The sequence below is a fragment of the Carcharodon carcharias genome, chromosome 12 (assembly GCF_017639515.1).
Source record: "Carcharodon carcharias isolate sCarCar2 chromosome 12, sCarCar2.pri, whole genome shotgun sequence".
Lineage (NCBI taxonomy): Eukaryota > Metazoa > Chordata > Chondrichthyes > Lamniformes > Lamnidae > Carcharodon > Carcharodon carcharias.
In genome coordinates this window covers 63,367,190-63,386,756 of record NC_054478.1, presented here as the reverse complement: position 1 = coordinate 63,386,756, position 19,567 = coordinate 63,367,190, and the positions used below count along the sequence as shown (strand labels likewise).

The 19,567-nt window shown below is 44.7% G+C and overlaps 1 protein-coding gene across 1 annotated transcript in view; it reads right to left on the bottom strand.

Annotated features, from left to right (window-relative positions):
• Positions 1-19,567, bottom strand: part of LOC121284686 (adenylate cyclase type 10-like) — a 254,061-nt gene that overhangs the window by 112,005 nt on the left and 122,489 nt on the right. The window contains exons 17-22 of the mRNA XM_041200243.1: positions 17,828-18,027; positions 10,957-11,106; positions 9,382-9,711; positions 7,136-7,139; positions 5,456-5,552; positions 1,051-1,206 (exon numbers count right to left, since the gene is read on the bottom strand). Coding sequence (XP_041056177.1) covers positions 1,051-1,206; positions 5,456-5,552; positions 7,136-7,139; positions 9,382-9,711; positions 10,957-11,106; positions 17,828-18,027 — 937 coding nt within the window. The remainder of the gene's footprint in view (positions 1-1,050; positions 1,207-5,455; positions 5,553-7,135; positions 7,140-9,381; positions 9,712-10,956; positions 11,107-17,827; positions 18,028-19,567) is intronic.

Here is a 19,567-nt window from a genome sequence, read left to right as displayed (position 1 = left end):
AAAAACGCAGGGCTACATTGGCTGTGGGGCTTGGCCTAAATAGCCAAGTGGTTATGGTACTGGGTTTGTAAACCCAAGATCAAGAGTTCAAATCTCACAATGGCAAAACTATGAAACTATGTAACTTCATCTGAAACAGATGGAAACGGGTTTGTACTCGAAAGAGTTGCATTGGCTGTGGAGCTTGACCTAAATAGCCAAGTGGTTATAGTACTGGGCTTGTAACCCCAAGATCAAGAGTTCAAATCTCACAATGGCAAACTATAAAACAATGTAACTTCATCTGAATAGGAACAGATGGAAATGTGTTTGTACTCGAAAGAGTTACATTGGCTGTGGAGTGGGGCTAGTTGATTTGTTCTTGCAGAATGCTGGCACAGACATGACAAAGCTGAATTGCCTCCTTCTGTTCTGTAACTGTGATATATAAAGGATTAACAGAATTAATATGCTAATCTATGATGTAAATGATTATGTAACACTGGCAACAGGCAATCATGTGCTAAGTACTCCGTGGAGCAGACAAGCAATTCTGAAAGGAGATGTGCCTTCTCTGCAACCCACTCTGTACATACTGTAAATAGCATAAATAAACTATTTTTTAAGCAAATAACTTGGTCTGCCTATAGTTCCTCTTCCTACGAGTTTAGACCTAGTCCAGTCCACAACAGTAACTATTCTATAATTCTATGAACCCACAAGTTAGCGGCCAAAATCATCTTGTAGTGTTGTCCTGCCAGTAGGACCGGAAGTACGTGGGACTTCCGCTCATTGGCATGCGGCCGGTCACATGCAATTATGTGGCAGCCAGCCGACTAGATTTTCATGGGTGAGGTGCCTGACCAATTGTGAGGGGGGTGGGCAGGCATGAAGTCGACGACTCTGCCATTGTTCCACAAGGTCCAAGATTAGGGTGCCATATTTAGAGGACACCTGGGCTGGTATTCATTCCCTGTAATTCAATAGCATCAGTCTGATTGTGTGGGTGGATGGCTTGAGACTACAGCCGCCGGTAGAACCTTCTGATCTCTGCTCCCCCCACACCCGCACCTCAGATATCCTTAACTGCTGCTGTGACTTGTTATTCTGGAGAGATGCCTCAGAGCAGACAAAGAGTGGTCCCACGTTTAGTGATGCCTCCCTGCAGGTTTTCCTGCAGGTTGTCCAGGATGGCAGCAGGGGGCCCTCCCAACTGACCAAGGTGACCTGAATGGCGGTGGCAGAACAGATTAGTAGCCATGGGGTCCAGTGAGACTGGGTCCAGTACAGAAAAAGTGTCAATGACCTCCCGTGCGCTGCGAGGGTAAGTGGCATCGTGTAGTCACTGCAAAGTGCCACTCAAGTGGCATTAAGCAATGTAAATGTATGAGTGGAGAGGGTTGCCAGGAAGGAGTTTGAGTTCTGGGCCTTAGTACCACAGGAGAGATGTGGACTAATGTGTGGGAGCCAGTTCATGCTATGAAAGTAACCCAGTCATGACAGACAGTGATGGCCGCCTGCAGCAAGCCCAACCTCCACCTCTGAAGATGATGAAATGGACCAGTCAGAGGATACACCATCACATCATTCCCCCCGCACTCTCCACCAGTACAGAGACATTCACTTTGGTAGTTATGCTGTTACAATAAGACTCAGGGTCACCGCATCACAGACATGTGCCCACAGCTGATGGAGGATGTGACAGCCGAGGTCCCTGACGGTCAGAGCACTGCTGGAGACCAGGCCCATGCTGACCCCATGTAGATGATGCATCTCTGGAAACAGCTGTAAGAAACCTGATGGAGATGCAGACAAACAGGTAGAGATGCCAGAGGCTATGCGCAATCTTCAATGAAATTCAAGAAATTCTCCAAGTACTGAGTGCCGTCATGGCTCTGATATGTGATATGCATGGCTTCCAACTTGGAGAGGTTGCAGACCACCATGGAAAGCCAGATCCAGCAGAACACTCAGTGGCTGCCCGATATGAGCTCAGACCTGCATTCCATCTCTCTGGCCATGAGTTCTATACAGTGGTGATTAGGCAAGACGCTGAAGTTCCCTTTCTTCTCCTGGGGTCAAGGAAGTGCCATTGCATACTGAGGAGTGCCAGCAAGCCCAGGGGCTTCATCTCAAGGCACTCCAAGGGTGTCCTGATGCTCCTCCTCCCCTCTGCCAATGATCACATCACCTGCAGAAGAGGGTGCAACAGCACCTGTGCAGGAAACTCTACGGAGGCTGGAGCCCTCTAGGCCTTGGGCAACCTGAGGATATCAACCTAGGTAATCTCAAGCAATGGGGTATAAGGCTCAGCAGGCTTCCTCCACCTCAACTTCAGATTTCGGGTTGCCCCAAGGCATTGTGTGAGGAAATGTAAAGTAAAAAAATAGGACAAAGCTGGCAGGAACATCTATTCATTCTATGGATATTATTATGTGCAAATATATGGTTTGGATCACTTTATTCATGTGTGTTGAATGGTCATTATTTTGGCCATGACATTTATTGAGGGGGACATTCAGAGATGTTGCAGGGGTCTCGCTTTCATTGGAATTGCCTTTCAATGAGGGTGGCTGGCATGTCACTCCATCGCCCTAGCATCTGCAGCTATGGCTGCGCCATACACTCCCTTCCAATCATCAGACTCTTCCCCTTCTTCATTGTTTCAGGAGGCCTCTGGACCCTCCATCTGGCAATTCTTCATCCATTTTCTGTGTAAGGTTTTGTGGGGGGGCAGCAGGCTACATTGATCCTGGAGACTCCGTGTGGCTCATACTGCAGCGCTCTGCCTGAGTGGTCTCGGCAAAGGAACCTCATCTTCACCAGTCCAACGGTCTGTTCTATTGTTGCCCTTGTTAAGGCATGGGAAGCATTATACCTCTCCTCTGCTGGGTCTTGTGGATTCTGCATAGGTGTCAAGAGTCCTGCAGTTGCTGAGGGGGAGCAAAGAGTTGTGGCACCTGAGAGTGAATGATGATGTAAGAGTCATGAGAATTTTCTGGGAAGGGAGCACACACCTGCACCACTCATACAAACATATGAATTAGGAGCAGAAATAGGTTACTTGGCTCCTCGAGTCTGCTCCGCCATTCAATAAGATCATGGCTGATCTGACTGTAACTTCAACTCCACATTCTGCCTACCCCCTGATAACATTTCACCCCTTTGCTTATCAAGAATCTATCTAACTCTGCCTTAAAAATATTCAGAGGCTCTGCTTCCACCACATTTTGAAAAAAAGACTTCCAAAGTCTCAGGACCCTCTGAGAAAAAAAAGTTCCTCCTCATCCCTGTCTTGAATGGGTGACCACTTACTTTTAAACAGTGAACCCTAGTTCTAGATTCTCCTACAAGCGGAAACATCCTTTCTACATCCACCCTGTCAAGACCCTTCAGGAACTCATTCGTTTCAATCAAGTCACCTCTCACTCTTCTAAATTCCAGCGGATAGAAGCCTGTCCAACCTTTCCTCATAAGTCAACCAGCCCCATTCCAGGTATTAGTCTATTAGACTTTCTCTGAACTGCTTCCAATGCATTTACATCCTTCCTTAAATAAGGAGACCAATACTATACACAGTTTTCCAGATGTAGTCTCATCAATGCCCTGTATAACTGAACCATAACCTCCCTACTTTTGTATTCAATTCCCCTTGCAATAAACGATAACATTCTATTAGCTTTCCTAATTATTTGCTGTACCTGCATCCTAACCTTTTGTGATTCGTGTACTAGGACACTCAGGTCCCTCTGAATCTCAGAGCTCTACAGTCTCTCACCATTTAGATAATATGCTTCTTTTTTATTCTTCCTTCCAAAATGGACAATTTCACATTTTCCCACATTATACTTCATTTGCCAGGTCTTTGTCCATTCACTTAACCTATCTTTGTCCCTTTGTATCCACCTTGTGTCCTCTTCACAACTTACTTTCCTACTTATTTTTGTGTCATCAGTACATTTAGCAACCATACCTTTGGTCTCTTCATCCAACTCATTTGTATAAATTGTAAAAAGTTGAGGCCCCAGCACTGATCCCTGTGGCACATCACTTGTTACACCTTGCTAACAAAAAAAACCCATTTATGCCAACTCTCTGCTTCGCTTCCTGTTAGCTAGCCAATCTTCTATGCATGTCAATATGTTACCCCCATACCATGAGCTTGTATTTTGTGCAATAACCTTTGATGTGGCACCTTATCAAATGCCTTCTGGAAATCTAAGTACAGTACATCCACCAGTTACCCTTTATCAACAGTACATGTAACTTCTTCAAAGAACTCCAATAAATTAGTCAAACGTGATTTCCCTTTCACATGTTGACTCTGTCTGATTACCTTGAATTTATCTAAGTTCCCTTATATAGTATCTTTACTAATAGCTTCTAACATTTTCCCTATGACAGATGTTAAGCTAACTGGCCTGTAGTTTCCTGCTTTCTGTCTCCCTCCCTTTTTGAATAATGAAGTTACATTCACTATTAACCAATCTAATGGAACCTTTCCCAAATCCCAGATAATTTTGAAAAATTAAAACCAAAGCATCAATTATCTCACCAGCCACTTCTTTTAAGATGCTAGGATGAAGTCCATCAAGACCCAGGGATTTGTCAGTTCACAGTTCCAACAATTTGCTCTGTACCACTTCCCTGATTATAATTTTATTCATTTCCTCTTTCCTTTCCATTTCCTGATTTACAACTAGTTCTTGGATGTTACTTGTTACTCATTCACAGTGGTCACATGCCAGCTACATATTGAAAGAGTGAAAACCCTTTCAGTTTATGAAAACTGCTGTACCTGTAGAAATCCAGCATTGGTACCTACAGCTCTGGCTACCTGGCCCTCAAGATCTGTGGTGAAGCTCAGAAATTAATTGCTCCTTCTGAATAGGACATTGGAGACCTCCCTGGTGCATCTGTGAGTGGCTGGCTAACTGTGAGATGCTACACACGTCCCCAGTGGAGCCCTGGAACAATCCAGTGACACAGAAATTTGATACAGCGGTACCTTTTAAAGTTACTGGCATTAGATTGTTTCCCAGTCCATGGGAACTTAGGTCATCCTGAAGCAATTGAACTAGGTGAGTGACAGAATCACTTGACATTCTCAGCAGTCTCCGACATTGCCTCTCTGACATTTGCAGGTAGTTACTCCATATGCAGTATATTTGATTATGCGCCAATGCTTGGTTTCTCACGGCTCCTAAGAGGCCTGAGGGCCAGACAGCCAGAGCTGCGGGATTCAGTGCCATTGCTGGATTTCCTCAGGTACAAGGGAAAATAAACTGCGCACATGTTGGGCTATGAGCACCCTGAGATCATCCAGCAGCTTTCATAAACTGAAAGGGTTTTCACTCTTCCAATATGCAGCTGACATGTGACCACCCGAAATGATTCCTGCAGGTATGTTGCCATCACCCTGAATTGCCTGACGCTCTGTTGGCACCCTTTGTTGGTATTCTGGTCATTGTTATACCTGGCCCTGGGCCACCTTCTGCTGGTTCTTCTCCAGATGTGCCAGAGCTAACAGAAGCACTGGGTGCACTTGTCCAATCTTGTCTACCTGAGGTGAACTGTGAAAACAAGGCAGACTAAGATCTGGTCAGCAAGGTTTTTATGGCCCTCCCTCCTGACTTGAGAGCTTATGATCAATGGAGAGCCCTATACTCTGCATTGGCCACACCCCGGTCTCCACCCACAAGATCGTGGACATCTCCATCCTCCAACTACTTCGGAGATCTCTTCTTGTCGTCACAGCTGTGTCCCTGGACATTCCCACATTGACCTTGGAACTGGAATGTTTCACCCTCAACCCTCCTTCAGTCACCTTTGACCTTCCATTGATCATCTTTGACCCTCACTCCATCACCCTTGCCTTGCTTCTGTTGACCCTCGAACTACTCACCATCACCCTTGCCTGATTAATATTTGTCCTAAAGCAACCCCCCACAACCCCCAACCCCACCACTTCACCATCAATCTGCCCTCAGAACCCTGGACCTGCCATCCAACATCATCAAACCTCCCTCCATCACCCTTGACCTATTCTTTGTTACCCTTAACTCCTAGGACCTCACATTGACCTTCCCTTTACAACCCTGTCTCTCACCACAATAATGTTTGACCTCCTGTCTGTAGATATTGAGCTTCCCTGCGTAGTCCAGCTTCCTCCCTCTGTTGCCAGCGATCCCTTGTAAGTCTGCCACGAACCACCTTTCCTCCCCTGACCAACCACTTCCCAATTCCCTTGCACTGCCACTATCCCTCAATGCAACAGTGCCTCATCTCCTGTAGTCCAGCAAGGCTCCCCAAGAAAATGCAGCTCCTACTCAGACCATATCAACCAGAAAAACTACCTCACCTGCCGTATGCCACCTTTAACCAGTCGTGAATCTGAAGGCACGTATTTCTCTTTCAATGCAGAATGAATTGCTAAGTTACCATTTAACCTGGTGAAATGGTGTTTTAATAAGCATGCATGACAGGCTAATGCATTACAAATAGGGTCCCACCACGTGCCACCAGGGAACTTGATCTGCCTTCAATCTGCCACAACCTTAATTCCCTACTTTCATTCTGGCATTGGGAAGCTGACTTTTCGCTTCCTACGCAAATAAGTGCACCCACCCACCTCGTTTCCTGCTGCCAGTAGCAGCACAAGATTCTGGCCAGGGTCACTTCATCCTCCAAGCACAAAATAGTGGTCTCCCCTCTCGCTCCTTCCCCCAGGGCCAGACCTACTAATTTTATACCACGCTTAGGCCTGTACATGTTACAGTAGCTCTTAGAAACACAAAAGCAGCTCTGCACTCATTCTAACAAGAACAAGATTATCTGGCTTGGGTTAGAGGTGCATCACAGTCTAGGATCTAGCTTATTCCTCCTTTAGGGTCCAAGGCTTCATTTTACAGTTTTAGGCCGGGTCTACCTCAACTGTTCATGTAGCAGCAGTTTCTGGATTCATCAGTGTAGGTCAAGACAGCAGTTCTGCATTCATTATGGCAGCGATAGGCAAACCATCAGTCCTAGGTGGTGGTGCATTCCAGTTTTGTTCTACCAATTGCAAGAGTTAACCATCTCTAAACTTAGCCATATAGAACAGAAGGATGAGGAATCTTCTGGCAAGGAGAAATCACTTACAACCTTTGAAAAATACCTGCCTAGAGAGGGAAGTGCACAACGTGCAATTGAGCAGCAGGAATAAAATTGTTGACATTGTCTGGTCCTCAGTGGAACCTGCTTAAAGTTACTTCAAATGTCCAGAGCATCTGCACTGGCAGCTAAAGAGTCGCAGAAGACATAACAGCCAGATGGTGGCTTTTTCATCACTGTGTTACAAACATTCCAGAGTCCTGAGAAGGAGGATAGGCATCTTCTGAGATAGTCTGTGAACAATGTCCAAACCAGAGTTGTCTGGGCACACAGACATAGTTCACTTGCATAATACTGAGCATTTCTATTTAATCTGCTCAGCATACTGGCACGTCACTAGCAAACCCCCAAAACGCTATTCTGGGCAATAGCCATTCATAGTGCCTTAAAGCTATTTAAAGGCATGCGTTTGGAATATCGATTGTAGAGAGGCTGGAACTCTGAATTGGAGCAACCAATGTCCTTAGGTCTGAAAACAAAATTGAAAACAAACTTGCTTTCTTCATATGAATGTGTATTCCACAAAATGATATGAGAACATCATTGAACGCAATTGTTTATCTTTCTCACGCAAATTTGAAAAGAATGACAATGTTAATAGCAACCGATTATCTGATAATTATCACATTATTGTTTGTGGGAGTTTGCTGAGCGCATATTAGCCACTGAGTTTCTTACATTACAACATAGACTATGGTTCAAAAAACTACTTCATTGACTGAAAAGCACTATATAAAAGTAAGTCTCTTTTTCTTTCAAAGCACTACTTTGTACAGTGGGACCTCACTAGGTTGATCACTGAAGTGACTGGTGAAAAATAGCCAATTTGCCAATTAAGCAAGGTACTCAATTTATCAACAGTAGTGGATAACAGTGTTTGTTCATTAAGGAAATGTGTTTGTTTTAACATTTCCATTGTTGAGAATGATTGTATTTAAGCCCATATTCGAGCATATGGGGAGTAAACAAAGCCTAACTGTCATCATTTTCAACTTCTTTTTATTACAATTGAGATTCAGACTACAACTGTAGATAATCCGTCAGAGCACTACAGCTGGTATATCTGATCCTGCTGTGAACGCAGGGGATAGAAAACTGACCAAGCCCTCGACAAGATCCAACTACTCTCCGACCACCTGATTATTCCACCGACCCAACTGACTACGCCTATGACATGATACAACTATCTCCCAGCCACCCGACTGCCCTCCCCACCCCAACCTGATTGCCCCCGACTCAACATGACTATCCCCCGACCCAACCTAACTACCCCCCAAGCTAACATGATTACCTCAACCAGACTGAAACCAGACCTAACTAGCCTCCCCGCCTGACTATCTCCCGATCACCCAACTATCCCCCAATCTAGCCCAACTACTCCCCTGACCAAAGTATCTCCCGGCCACCCAACTAACCTTTTGACCACCGACTAACCCCAAACTGACCCAACTATCTCCCTAACACAAACCAACTACCCCGCTGACTCAACTCGACTATCCCCTGGCCCTATTACTCCCTGACCACCCAACTATCCCCCCAAATGGACGTGACTACATCTAAGACCTGACCCGACTATGCCCCAACCACCCATCTACCCTCCCAAACCAATCCGACTATCCCCGACCAGGCACAATTAGCCCTCTGACCTATCTTTTGACCACCTGACTACCCCCTGACCTGACTTGACTACCCCACCGACCCAATCTGACTACCCTCAAGCACCCGACAGCCCCCTCGACTAGACCCAACTACCACCAGATTTAGCCAGTGGCCTGACCCAACAACTCCCTGATCTGACAATCCACTCACCCACTTACCCACCTACCTACTTTTGCATGACAAGATGAATTTTTATTTAGTTCTGGTCTGATATGACTTCTAACTCTCCTTCCATAGACCACATAAGTAAACAGAAGGTGTAGCATTACTAAATTATTTGAAACACCGGTGAAAAGTAATTATCATTGCTTCAAAATTGTCGTATGAAATATGAAACAGCACAGACATTAATTGAAAGACATTTACAACTAATTCCTACTTGATATACAAATTTCTGTCTAGTAGAAAATCACCCCTCCTCCCAAGTTATCTTGCACATTATTGTCCCTTTTGGGATTAAGTCTGGCTAAAAGAATTTGTGACATTTTTGTCATATAAAAGGTTCATTTTAGCACATATTTCTGGGCTAGATTACAAATGCACTCAAATATCTTCCAGACATTATAAAAGAGCTTTATAAAAAGTAATTACATCTGCAAATTTCCAAGTGTTTACCTCTCTCCTCATTTTCTTCTTCATGTAGATGGTCATCGGATTCTGCACAGTGGGAACAGAAACACTGTGGGAGGGCATCCTCGTTTTCATCCATTGGTGAAGTAAAGCCTTCATCAGTCCTTGATGCACACTCAAACGTTCGTGCTTTTACCAATGATATAAGTGATTGATTCAATTTTTGTTCAGCACCTTCAGGTAAGATGTATCGAAGCATTTTAGTGGTGAAAGTGTGTCCAATAATAGATGCACACTTAACAATCACCTGCTCTGTTGTGTTCATTCGGTCAAGCTGTGCTAAAGCTATACCTGTGAGGTCAAATTTATATATTATTTTAAGGAACTATGATACTATAATTAGTCGCATAATGGTTTATTCATACCAAATAGACAATATAAGTGCATGCCTGACAATTTTAGTATTCAATGTTCAACACATTTAAATTTACAAGAACAATGTATTGCAAAAAGAAAGCCAAGTTTTTTTTGTATTCATTTCATGGATGTGAGCATCCAGCAAAGCCAACATTTATTGTCTAGTTATTTAATTATATTTTCAGTCAAGAATGATTTAGCAGTGCGGCTCACCCATAAATGAAAAAATTGTAGAAATACAGGGACACACAACAATCAGGCATAATAAAATCATATATTTAGCATTAGGGATGTTGTGCTATCCTCATTATCAAGCAATGGTAGATAAGCAAGCTTAGCTGTGAGAATTTTGAGCAAAAAACAATGATGTTACTGTAATTATTCTTTAAATGTTTACTATAGTGGCCTACAACATTACTAAAAAATGGACAAAGTAATTTGGTACCATTCCAAAGTTCACAACATGTCAATTTCCTGATGTGACTACACCCACTGAAGAGAATATGAAGTAGGGCAGGAGAACTTAGTATCTAACAGAGTTCAAGTGTATCCCCAAACATAGAGGGGTAAAATAGTATCTAGCCTAAGATCTCCTACAATTCCTAGAAACCTTGGGCATCATTCGGCAACAAGGCAATGAAGAGAGAGTGGCCTAATAATGAAAATAAGCAATATTCCTTATGTTCTTAATCTGTACTTTTTTTATTATTCATTGGGTATGAGCATTGCTGACTAGGCCAGCATTTATTGTCCATCTTCAGACAGCATTTAAGTATCAACCACATTGCTGTGGGTCTGAAGTCACATGTAGGCCAGACCAGGTAAGGACAGTAGATTTCCTTCCCCAAAGGATATTAGTGAACCAGGTGGCCTTTTACAGCAATCATTTCATGGTTATCAATGGACTTTTAATTCCACATTTTTATTGAGCTCAAATTTCACCATCTGCTATAGTGGGTTTTCAACCCAGATCCCCAGTGCATTACTCTGGGTTACTAGTCCAGTGACAATACCACAATACCACCAACTCTTCAATCATTAGTTAATTAGCAATGGAAATACTGCTTTTTTTATAGTGGAATGGATTACTGTTCAATTTAGTCCTAATTTTCTCCTCCATTTTTATACCAACTGTCATGAAAATGACAATTTTAAGCTAGCTATTAATGGCTGACCCACCTTTAAGTGTAAGCGGAATGGTAATTTCCTGTAGATTTACTGTTTCTCCAATAGTACATATGAATTGCTGATTTTCATAAGCATTTCGGTCCATTGTTACCACCTTTCGGCATTTTTGCACTTCTTTTCCAGAAAAATTTCGAAATATGCCTTTAAAAATTAGAAAAACAAATTATGGATTAAATAATTATAAAATTGCCATACAAAAATACCTTATCTTCAAAATGCAACAAAGAAAGATTTTGTGACACTTTCTTCCCTAGCCCTCTCCTTTTGCCCACTGTTGAAAAGCTGTCCTTCAGGAGTATAGCTGAACATAAATAAATTTCCAAGATTCAGTACATCCACATATTATGGGCATAGATTTGGTTGTATTTCAACCCAATAACCTTTGGTATGCAGCAGCTTAAAAAGAAAATTGCACATTGGAGTGTTGGGAGCTGGAAGATTTTCTGCAGCAAGATATCTGGCAGCAGCATGCAAAGGGAAAGCACATCACATTTTAAAGATGAGGCAATCCAACAATTGTAACAAATACATCTGAAGAGGAATGCTTCCAGAAGTTGAATATCCAAAACAGTGGGGTATAGGGTTTGGCATAAGGTGACCGATGTAACTGAATGTGACCTGCATGGTTTAGAGGGTGTGGGTACAGTGTTGTAAAAGTTCAGTGATCTCACTAAGAGTAGCAATGTGGGGAGCTGCACTGTGATCTCATACTGAAACCAGTGGATGGTATCTCAATTTCCTCGAGGACAACTGAGTATGACAGGAAAGGAACTAGGATTCTATCAAATGGTAGGCTTTCAAGTTGTCAGTGATGACACCCATATAGTCCTGCCTGCTGTTGCACACAGGACAGTTCTATACATGAACTAAAAGTCTATTAGTGTTCAGCTTCTGTATGACCACCTGCACAGGATACTGCAAGGGTGTATCTTTACCACATGCATTGAGCAGTTTAAGGAGGCTCATCGCCACATTCTTAAAGGCAATGACAGTTAATAATACAATGCTTGTATCCCAAGAATGAATTATAAAATACTTGCATTAAACAGTGCCTTTAATATTGTAAAATGCCCCAAACTGCCTCACAGGTCCAGAATCAGACAAAAATTGATACCAAACTAAAGAATGGGAAATTGGGATAGGTGACCAGAAGTTTGGTTTAAGATGTAGGTTTTAAGGAGATATATAAAGGAAGAGATTTAGGATGAAGTTTAGAGAACAAATTCCAGAGATTGTGGCCTTGATGACAACTGCCAGTGGTGAGGCAAAGGAATTGGGGGATGCCCATGAGGTAATGCAGTGTTACCAGATGGTTATAGGGTTGGAGAAGGTTACAGATATAGTGAGGGTGTGGCAATGGACGGATTCAAAGGGTGAGAATTTTAAATTTGAGCATTGGTAAACCAGGAACCAATGTAGGTCAGTGAGCCTGTGGGTGAATAATGAACGAAATTTGGTGTTAAGAGAGCCATGCTCAAACTCTTTTGTTTGAATGACCCTTTTTGAAATGGATCAGTAATCATGCACAACCCACCTAAAATTTAACACTAAAACAAAAACAGAATTACCTGGAAAACTCAGCAGGTCTGGCAGCATCGGCGGAGAAGAAAAGAGTTGACGTTTCGAGTCCTCATGACCCTTCGACAGAACTCGAAACGTCAACTCTTTTCTTCTCCACCGATGCTGCCAGACCTGCTGAGTTTTCCAGGTAATTCTGTTTTTGTTTTGGATTTCCAGCATCCGCAGTTTTTTTTTTTTGTTTGTTTTTTTTTGGTTTTTTTTTGTTTTTAAAGTTTAACACTGTTATATCCTCAAAATATATAGGTGCTGCATGCAAAGGGTGCTTTAATAATATTTTTAAGAAAACAGGCATTTAGCTACTTACATCAACTAGAGAATTGTACCTGCTTCTCACTGTAAATACTGTCTACTGTTAGCAGGAGAAGAAAGAGGGCAGGAGAATATACAGGGCAGAAGCACAAGAAGAGAGGACCTGGAAAGAGCAGAGCACAGGGAAAGCAAGAGGAGAGCAGGGGAAGAGCAGGACTATGAGGAAAAAAGGAGCCAGAAAAAGCGGGAGCATGGAGACAGCAGGAGCATGGAAGGGTGGAGAATAGAGTATAGAATGAGGACTAGTAAAGCAGGGGAAGAGCAGGAGCACAGAGAGGGCTGGAGCAAAGAAAGGGCAAGAGCATGGAGAGGGGCAGGAGCTTGGAGAGGGCAGGAACATGGAGAAGGCAAGAGCACAGAGAGGGCAGGGGCATGGAGAGTGGCAGGAGCACAGAGAGGGCAAGAGCATTAAGAGTGCAGGAGAACAGAGACGGCAGGAACACAGAAGACAAGAGCATAAAGAGGGCAGGAATACAGAGAGGGCATGTGTACAGACAGGGCAGAAGCGCAGAGACGGCAGGAGCACAGAGAGGGCAGGAGCATGGAGAGGGGAAGGAGCACACAGAGGCCATGTGCACAGAGAGAGCAGGAGCACAGAGAGGGCAGGAGTATGAAGAGAGCAGGAGCTCAGAGAGAGCAGAAACACAGGGGCAAGAGCATGGAGTGGGCAGGAGCACGGATAGGGCAGGAGCTCCGAGAGGACAGGAGCACGGGAAGAGAGTTGGGGCATGGAGAGAGAAAGAGAGGTCATGGAGAGAGAGTGAGAGCATGGAGAGAGCTGGAGCATGGAGACAGAGCAAGTTTCTGGAGGAAGCAAAGCATGGAGAAAGCACTTGCAGAGCAAGACAAGAGCAAGAGCATCAATTGACAAGAAGCATGGAAAGAGGGGGAGCACAGAGAGAGCAGGAGCACTGAGAGAGAATGAAGAGGGAGCGGGCAGGAGCATAGTGAGAGAAGGGGGATAGAAAGAGAAGGAGCATGAAGAGGGAAGGGGGACGGAGAGAGGAGGAATACAGAGAGAGGAGCACGGAGAGGGCAGGAGCACTGAAAGCGCAGGAGCACTGAAAGGGCAGGAACATGGAAAGGGCAGGAGCATGGAAAGGGCAGGAGCATAGAGAGGGCAGAGCGTGGAGAGGGCAGGAGCATGGAGAGGGCAGGAACATGGAAAGGGCAGGGACATGGAAAGCGCAGGAGCACAGAGAGGGCAGGAGCATGGAGAGGGCAGGAGCACAGAGAGGGCAAGAGCAGAGAGAGGTCAGGAGCACAGAGAGGTCAGAAGCACAGCGAAGGCAGGAGCACAGAGGGGGCAGGAGCACAGAGAGGGCAGGTACGTGGGAAGAGAGTGAGGGTATGGAAAGGGAGCTGAAACATCAAGAGAGAGCTGGTGCATAAAGAGAGAGCCTGACTATGAAGAGAGAGCTGGAGAATGAAGAGAGAGCTGTAGCATGAAGAGAGAGCTAGAGAATGGAGAGATAGCAGGAGAATAAAGTGAGAGCAGGAGCATGGAGAGAGAGCTGGAGAATGGAGAGAGAGCAAGTTTCTGGAAGTAGCAAAGCATGGTGAAAGCACTAGCAGAGCAAGAGAAGCATGCATGTCCAGGTCCCAGTCCAGGGAAGGGGAGGGCCTGTCTGTCCTGTGTTAGTTATGCACAGCATGGTGTGCAGGGAGTGGTCAGTTCCTCACGCATTTTGGTCCTGAGGATTGATGGCTTGGTACTGGATTGCAGATGGCACAATCACAGGGAAAGTATCTGCAGCCTGTAAATGGGGAACTGGTAACTAAGGGGGGCATTCAATGATCTCATGTTGGGGGGGGGTCTCAGTAGCTCATTGTGCTTACGGCCTCAAGGTGTTGAGGTGTCAGGTCAACACGGGGCATCAGGATGTCAACAGAAAACGGCTGAGGGGGAGGGCGGGGATATCGACCATAACCACGACGCGATCCAGGATTAGAGGTGGAGGAAAGAGAGTGATCGGAGGATGGGAAATTTGCACAATGCTCTTCCAGGATGGTAAGAGGGACCTGGGTGATCATGGGTGGGGGGAGGGGGGTTGTGGGGGGTTGCATGGTTTGGAAGCTGGTCTCATAATAGAAGTGGAGCAGCATCATTCCGCCAGCTGATGGAAAGACACAGTTGAAAAATTACCTGGGAAAAAAATCACCAGGGAAGGAGTCTGAGCACTTGTGGGAGGAGTCACCTATTGCACTTTGAGGCTGATTGAAGGGGCACTCTAATAATTTCTGCTTCAGAACATGGACAGCAAGGCTCAGTTGACAGATGTCAGGAAGAGTCAAATGCCAACTGAAGAATTCAGGCACCTTAATTCATTTGGCACATTCTTGCAAGAATCCATAGCGGCTTGTGGCCAAGTGTTGATTGGGTTTGAATGACCATTTGTCCCTCTCATCAGAATGTGAAAAAGTCAGAAGGATCCAACTCTAAATGGCTAAAGAGCATTTGCAAAATGCTCTAAAGATCCCTACATATTGCAGCTGAGAGTTTCAGGCTTTACACAATGATTACATTCATATTAGGGCAAGGTTGGTCTCTAGTCTACTCCAAAGGAGGCAGCCTGACTGTGCCCTGACTGAGGCTAATAACACCTCATTGTGTTCATCCAGATCCAACCATCTTTGTGAATGTGCTGTCATGCCTGGGGCGTTGAGTGGGAGGGTGAGGGGTTTCAGCTTCCAGTGGTCCTTAAAGCTGTGCGACAGCTACAAGAGAGCACCTGGGGGTAGAATTCCTGGAATTAGGGCAGCCTAAGGGCTTCACAATGACTCCCTAGCTTGGTGATGGGAGGTGATCATTGCAGGGTTATGTTCAACTGTGTCTCTGTTCAATTTTCCCGTGGAGATGAGGAGGAGTGCAGAATTGAGGCAGCAAGCTATGTTGCCTTTATCATGGCTCTCATGCAACTGAGGAGGAGAAGGAGGGACTGTCACTGTCAGGCAAAGAGAAGTGCCTCACCCTGAGGAACATGGGCCAACAGTGCCCCATGAAGACCCAGAAGGTGGGGAGCAGAGAAGAATTGCATGGAGGCATTTGGCATGGCCCAGGGTGTACTGAAGATGCCTCTCATACTTGCAGGTGAGTGAGAGACAGCGCCGTAGATGCCTTCGCTTGTCAAGGGATGTGGTGGCTCACATCTGCCACATTCTTTGGGAGGATCTGACACCGCATGGCCTGGGAGGCCATTCATTGCCTATGGCTTTAAAGGTGACCATTGCACTCAGCTTTTTTGTGAGTGGCTCATTCCAGGGCTTCACTCGGGACCTCTGCGGAATATCACAACCTTCTGCTCAGAAATGCATCCGAGATGTTTCCAACACCCTATTCAGTAAGGCACACAATTATGTCCGGTTCGCCTTCAATGAAGGCAGCCAGGCTGCCAGAGCAGTGGATTTGCAATAATTTCTGGCTTCCAACAGGTACAAGGGGCCATTAATTGCACACCTGGCTTTAAGAGCTCCCTTGCAGCAGCCACTACAATTCATCAATAGAAAAGGCTTCCACTGTCTCAACATGCAGCTGATCTGTAACCACCAAATGCAGATTGTGCAGGTCTGTGCGAGATGCCCTGGGAGCTCCCATGACTCTTACATCTTGAGTTACTCTCAGTGAGTTACTCTCAGTTGCCCCAGATTTCTAAGGGCTCTTAGCGCATTCAGGGTTGGCTCATCAATGACAACGGCTACTCTGAAAAGACGTGGCTAATGACGCCCAGTCAGCGGCCACAAAATGAGCAGACATTGAGGAGGAGAATGACTTACCCTGGCTGAGTGGATGAGATCATTCATCCTCTTCCTGCACTGGATAGTGGGCCTCTTCTGAGGAGCGCAGGTGCGCAATGAACTGACGACCTCCTCCCCAGCCTTGATAGTGAGGTTGGTGGACCTCCAGCTCCCATCATTCCATCTCCCCTAGGTCCTTGATTGCCTGGAGGAGTGTTGCCAGTGCCTTTACGCTGAACTACAGAGCACAGCGTTTGTGTCTTCTATGCACCATCACTTGCCACAACAAGTCCTGGGCTGCAGAGTGAACATGTGCATGTGTGCCATTTAAATATGACGCCCAGAAATATGAGCCAATGAGGTAACAACAGGCAAACGAATCCCAGACATCCCTACCATGAGATATGACATGCTGCTTGTTTATGCATATATGATTAGGTGAAAAGCATATGATCTGGCAGGGAAACCCGCCACGACAGCTGGCGGCAAGTGTGCCGATTTTTGTGCCCATCACTGCACTTAGTCTCTGGAGCAGAAAATTCCGCCTTATGTGTTTAAAACCAAGAGCAGGTTAAAACCTCTGACTCAGAGGCTAGGGTGCAACCAACCCAGCTAAACTGAGACACTTTTGCCCTCTTTGATCCTGTTATAGCAGATATTGTAGCATAAGGATAGATTGGAAAAGTTGGGGTTGCTCTCAATACAAAGATAACAGGAGTCTAATAGCAGTATTTAAAATTATGAGGAATTTTGATAGATCAAATAGGTAGAAACTGTGACAGGTGATTAGGTAACCAATGTTCATAGTTTTAAAATAATTGGAACTAGAGGGGAAATATGATGAAGCCTTTTCACACTGACGGTTGTTAAATCAGGAACGCACAACTTGAATGGATGATGGAAGCAGATCCATGGCCAGGATTTTACAGTCCTGCAGTGGTGTGTCTCCCTGCCGGTGGATGTAGTGTGCCACTTAAACCTCCACTCAGCTGGACAGGACCGTAATATCCCACCAGATGGGAGGGGTTGTAAAATCCTGGCCCACAGGAACTTTCAAAAGGCAATTAGAGATATACTTGAAGAGGGCTAATTTTTCAGTGTTATGGGACAAAAAGTTGGGATCTGTGACTAAATTTAAAAGCTCTTTCCAAGATCTGGCACAGGCACAAAAAAGCAAACAACCCCTTTCTATGCTGTAAGATTCTATAATTCTATCCAATGTACCCTACGGACTTGCTTTTTTTTCTTGTGTCCCTTTCTTCCAAATTTGTTTCAGTAGGCACAATTATCTTCTTTCTAGTGAAAGTAAGTACAGCATCACTTTCATCTTCGTCATCCTCAGCTAAAGGTTCCAGGAGAATGAGGTCACTGTAATAGAGGCTTCTAAGTATTTCTTCACAGTAGTATGGTACACCATAGCTGCGTTCTGTCAGTAACCTGGTAAAGAAAAGAACGAGTATGGCAGCAAACTTACTGTTTTATTAATGCATCAAATATTTTGAAAAGAAAAAATGGTAATACATAGTTACAACATTAACTTGTATTCATATAGCACCTTCAATATAATAAAACTTCCAAAGACATCAAATTTGATAGGATAATCTGATACTTGTCACATATCTTTAAATGTTTCTGCATCCTTGTTACAATGTTCACAGCAGAGGGGTCTAATTTGACATGAAATACACTTTTTTGTTCTTATTGTACTATGAGACTGGAGTACTGTGCACAGTTTTGGTCTCCATATTTAAAGGTGAATATATTTGCTCTGGAGATGGTACAATGAAGATTCGCTGGATTGGTTGCTGGGAAGATAGTTGTCCTATGATGAGAAGCTGAATAAATTGGGCCTATGTTCTCTGTAATTTAGAAGAATAAGAGGTGATCTCGTTGAGACATAGGGCACGATTTTCCCTTCGTCGGGCAGGCCTGGGAACGGCCGCGAAACGGACCGCCGCCTGCGATTGGGCTCCAACCGCGATTTCACGCTGACTAGCCGGTAAACGTACAGCCAGTGTGAAAGGTGCGCTGAGAGAGCGCTGCCGGGGTGGGGGTGGGGGGAGTGCGAGCGCTGAAGTTCCCTGAAGGCACAGAGCTGCCTCAGGGAGCTAAAGAATTTTTAAATGAAAAATAAAGATTTTAAAAATAAGGGAAACATGTCCCCAATGTGACTCAGTTACAAAAACAGGGCCATATTAAAAATGATGTTTCAAAATTTTTATTTTTTAAATTACTGTTGGAAACCTCATCCTGCCCATGAATGAGGTTTCCTCAAAAATGCAAAGGCTGCCTTGCCTATTCATCCACCCACCAACTGCAAGGTTGGATGGGCAGCGAAAAATAGGGTTAAATTAATTGATTCATGGCTTTAATAGGTCTCTTAATTGACAGCGGGCACGCTGCCGACTCGTGCGCTGACTGAAATATTACGCCAGTGCGTGATGACGTTGGGACGCACTAATTTACTCCCAACTGGGACGGGTGCACACTCAACCACGGGTGTAAAATTCTGAAAAGATTTGACAGGGTAGACACTGAGATAGACACTGAGAGGTTGTTTCCTCTGGCTGGGGAATCAAGAACATGTCTCAGGATAAAGGGCCAATCATTTAGGACTAAGGTGAAGATAATTCTTTTCACTCAAACGGTTGTGAGCCTTTGGAACTCTCTATCTTAGACGGTTGTGAATACTCCATTGTTGAAATATTTAACACTGAAATAGACAGACTTTTGGGTTGTTGGGAGTTAAGAGATATGGTGAGTGGGCAGGAGAGTGAAGTTCACGCTGAATATCAGCCATGATGTATTGAATGGCAGGGCAGGCTCAATGGGCCATGTGGTCTACTCCTGCTCTTATTTTTTATGATCTTATAAACAAGACATTGTGAAGCCATGCAACAAATACGTTACACACTTTCTCCCTACCAGTAAGACTTCTCCACAAATATTGGGCTGGATGGGAAGGGATGATGAATAT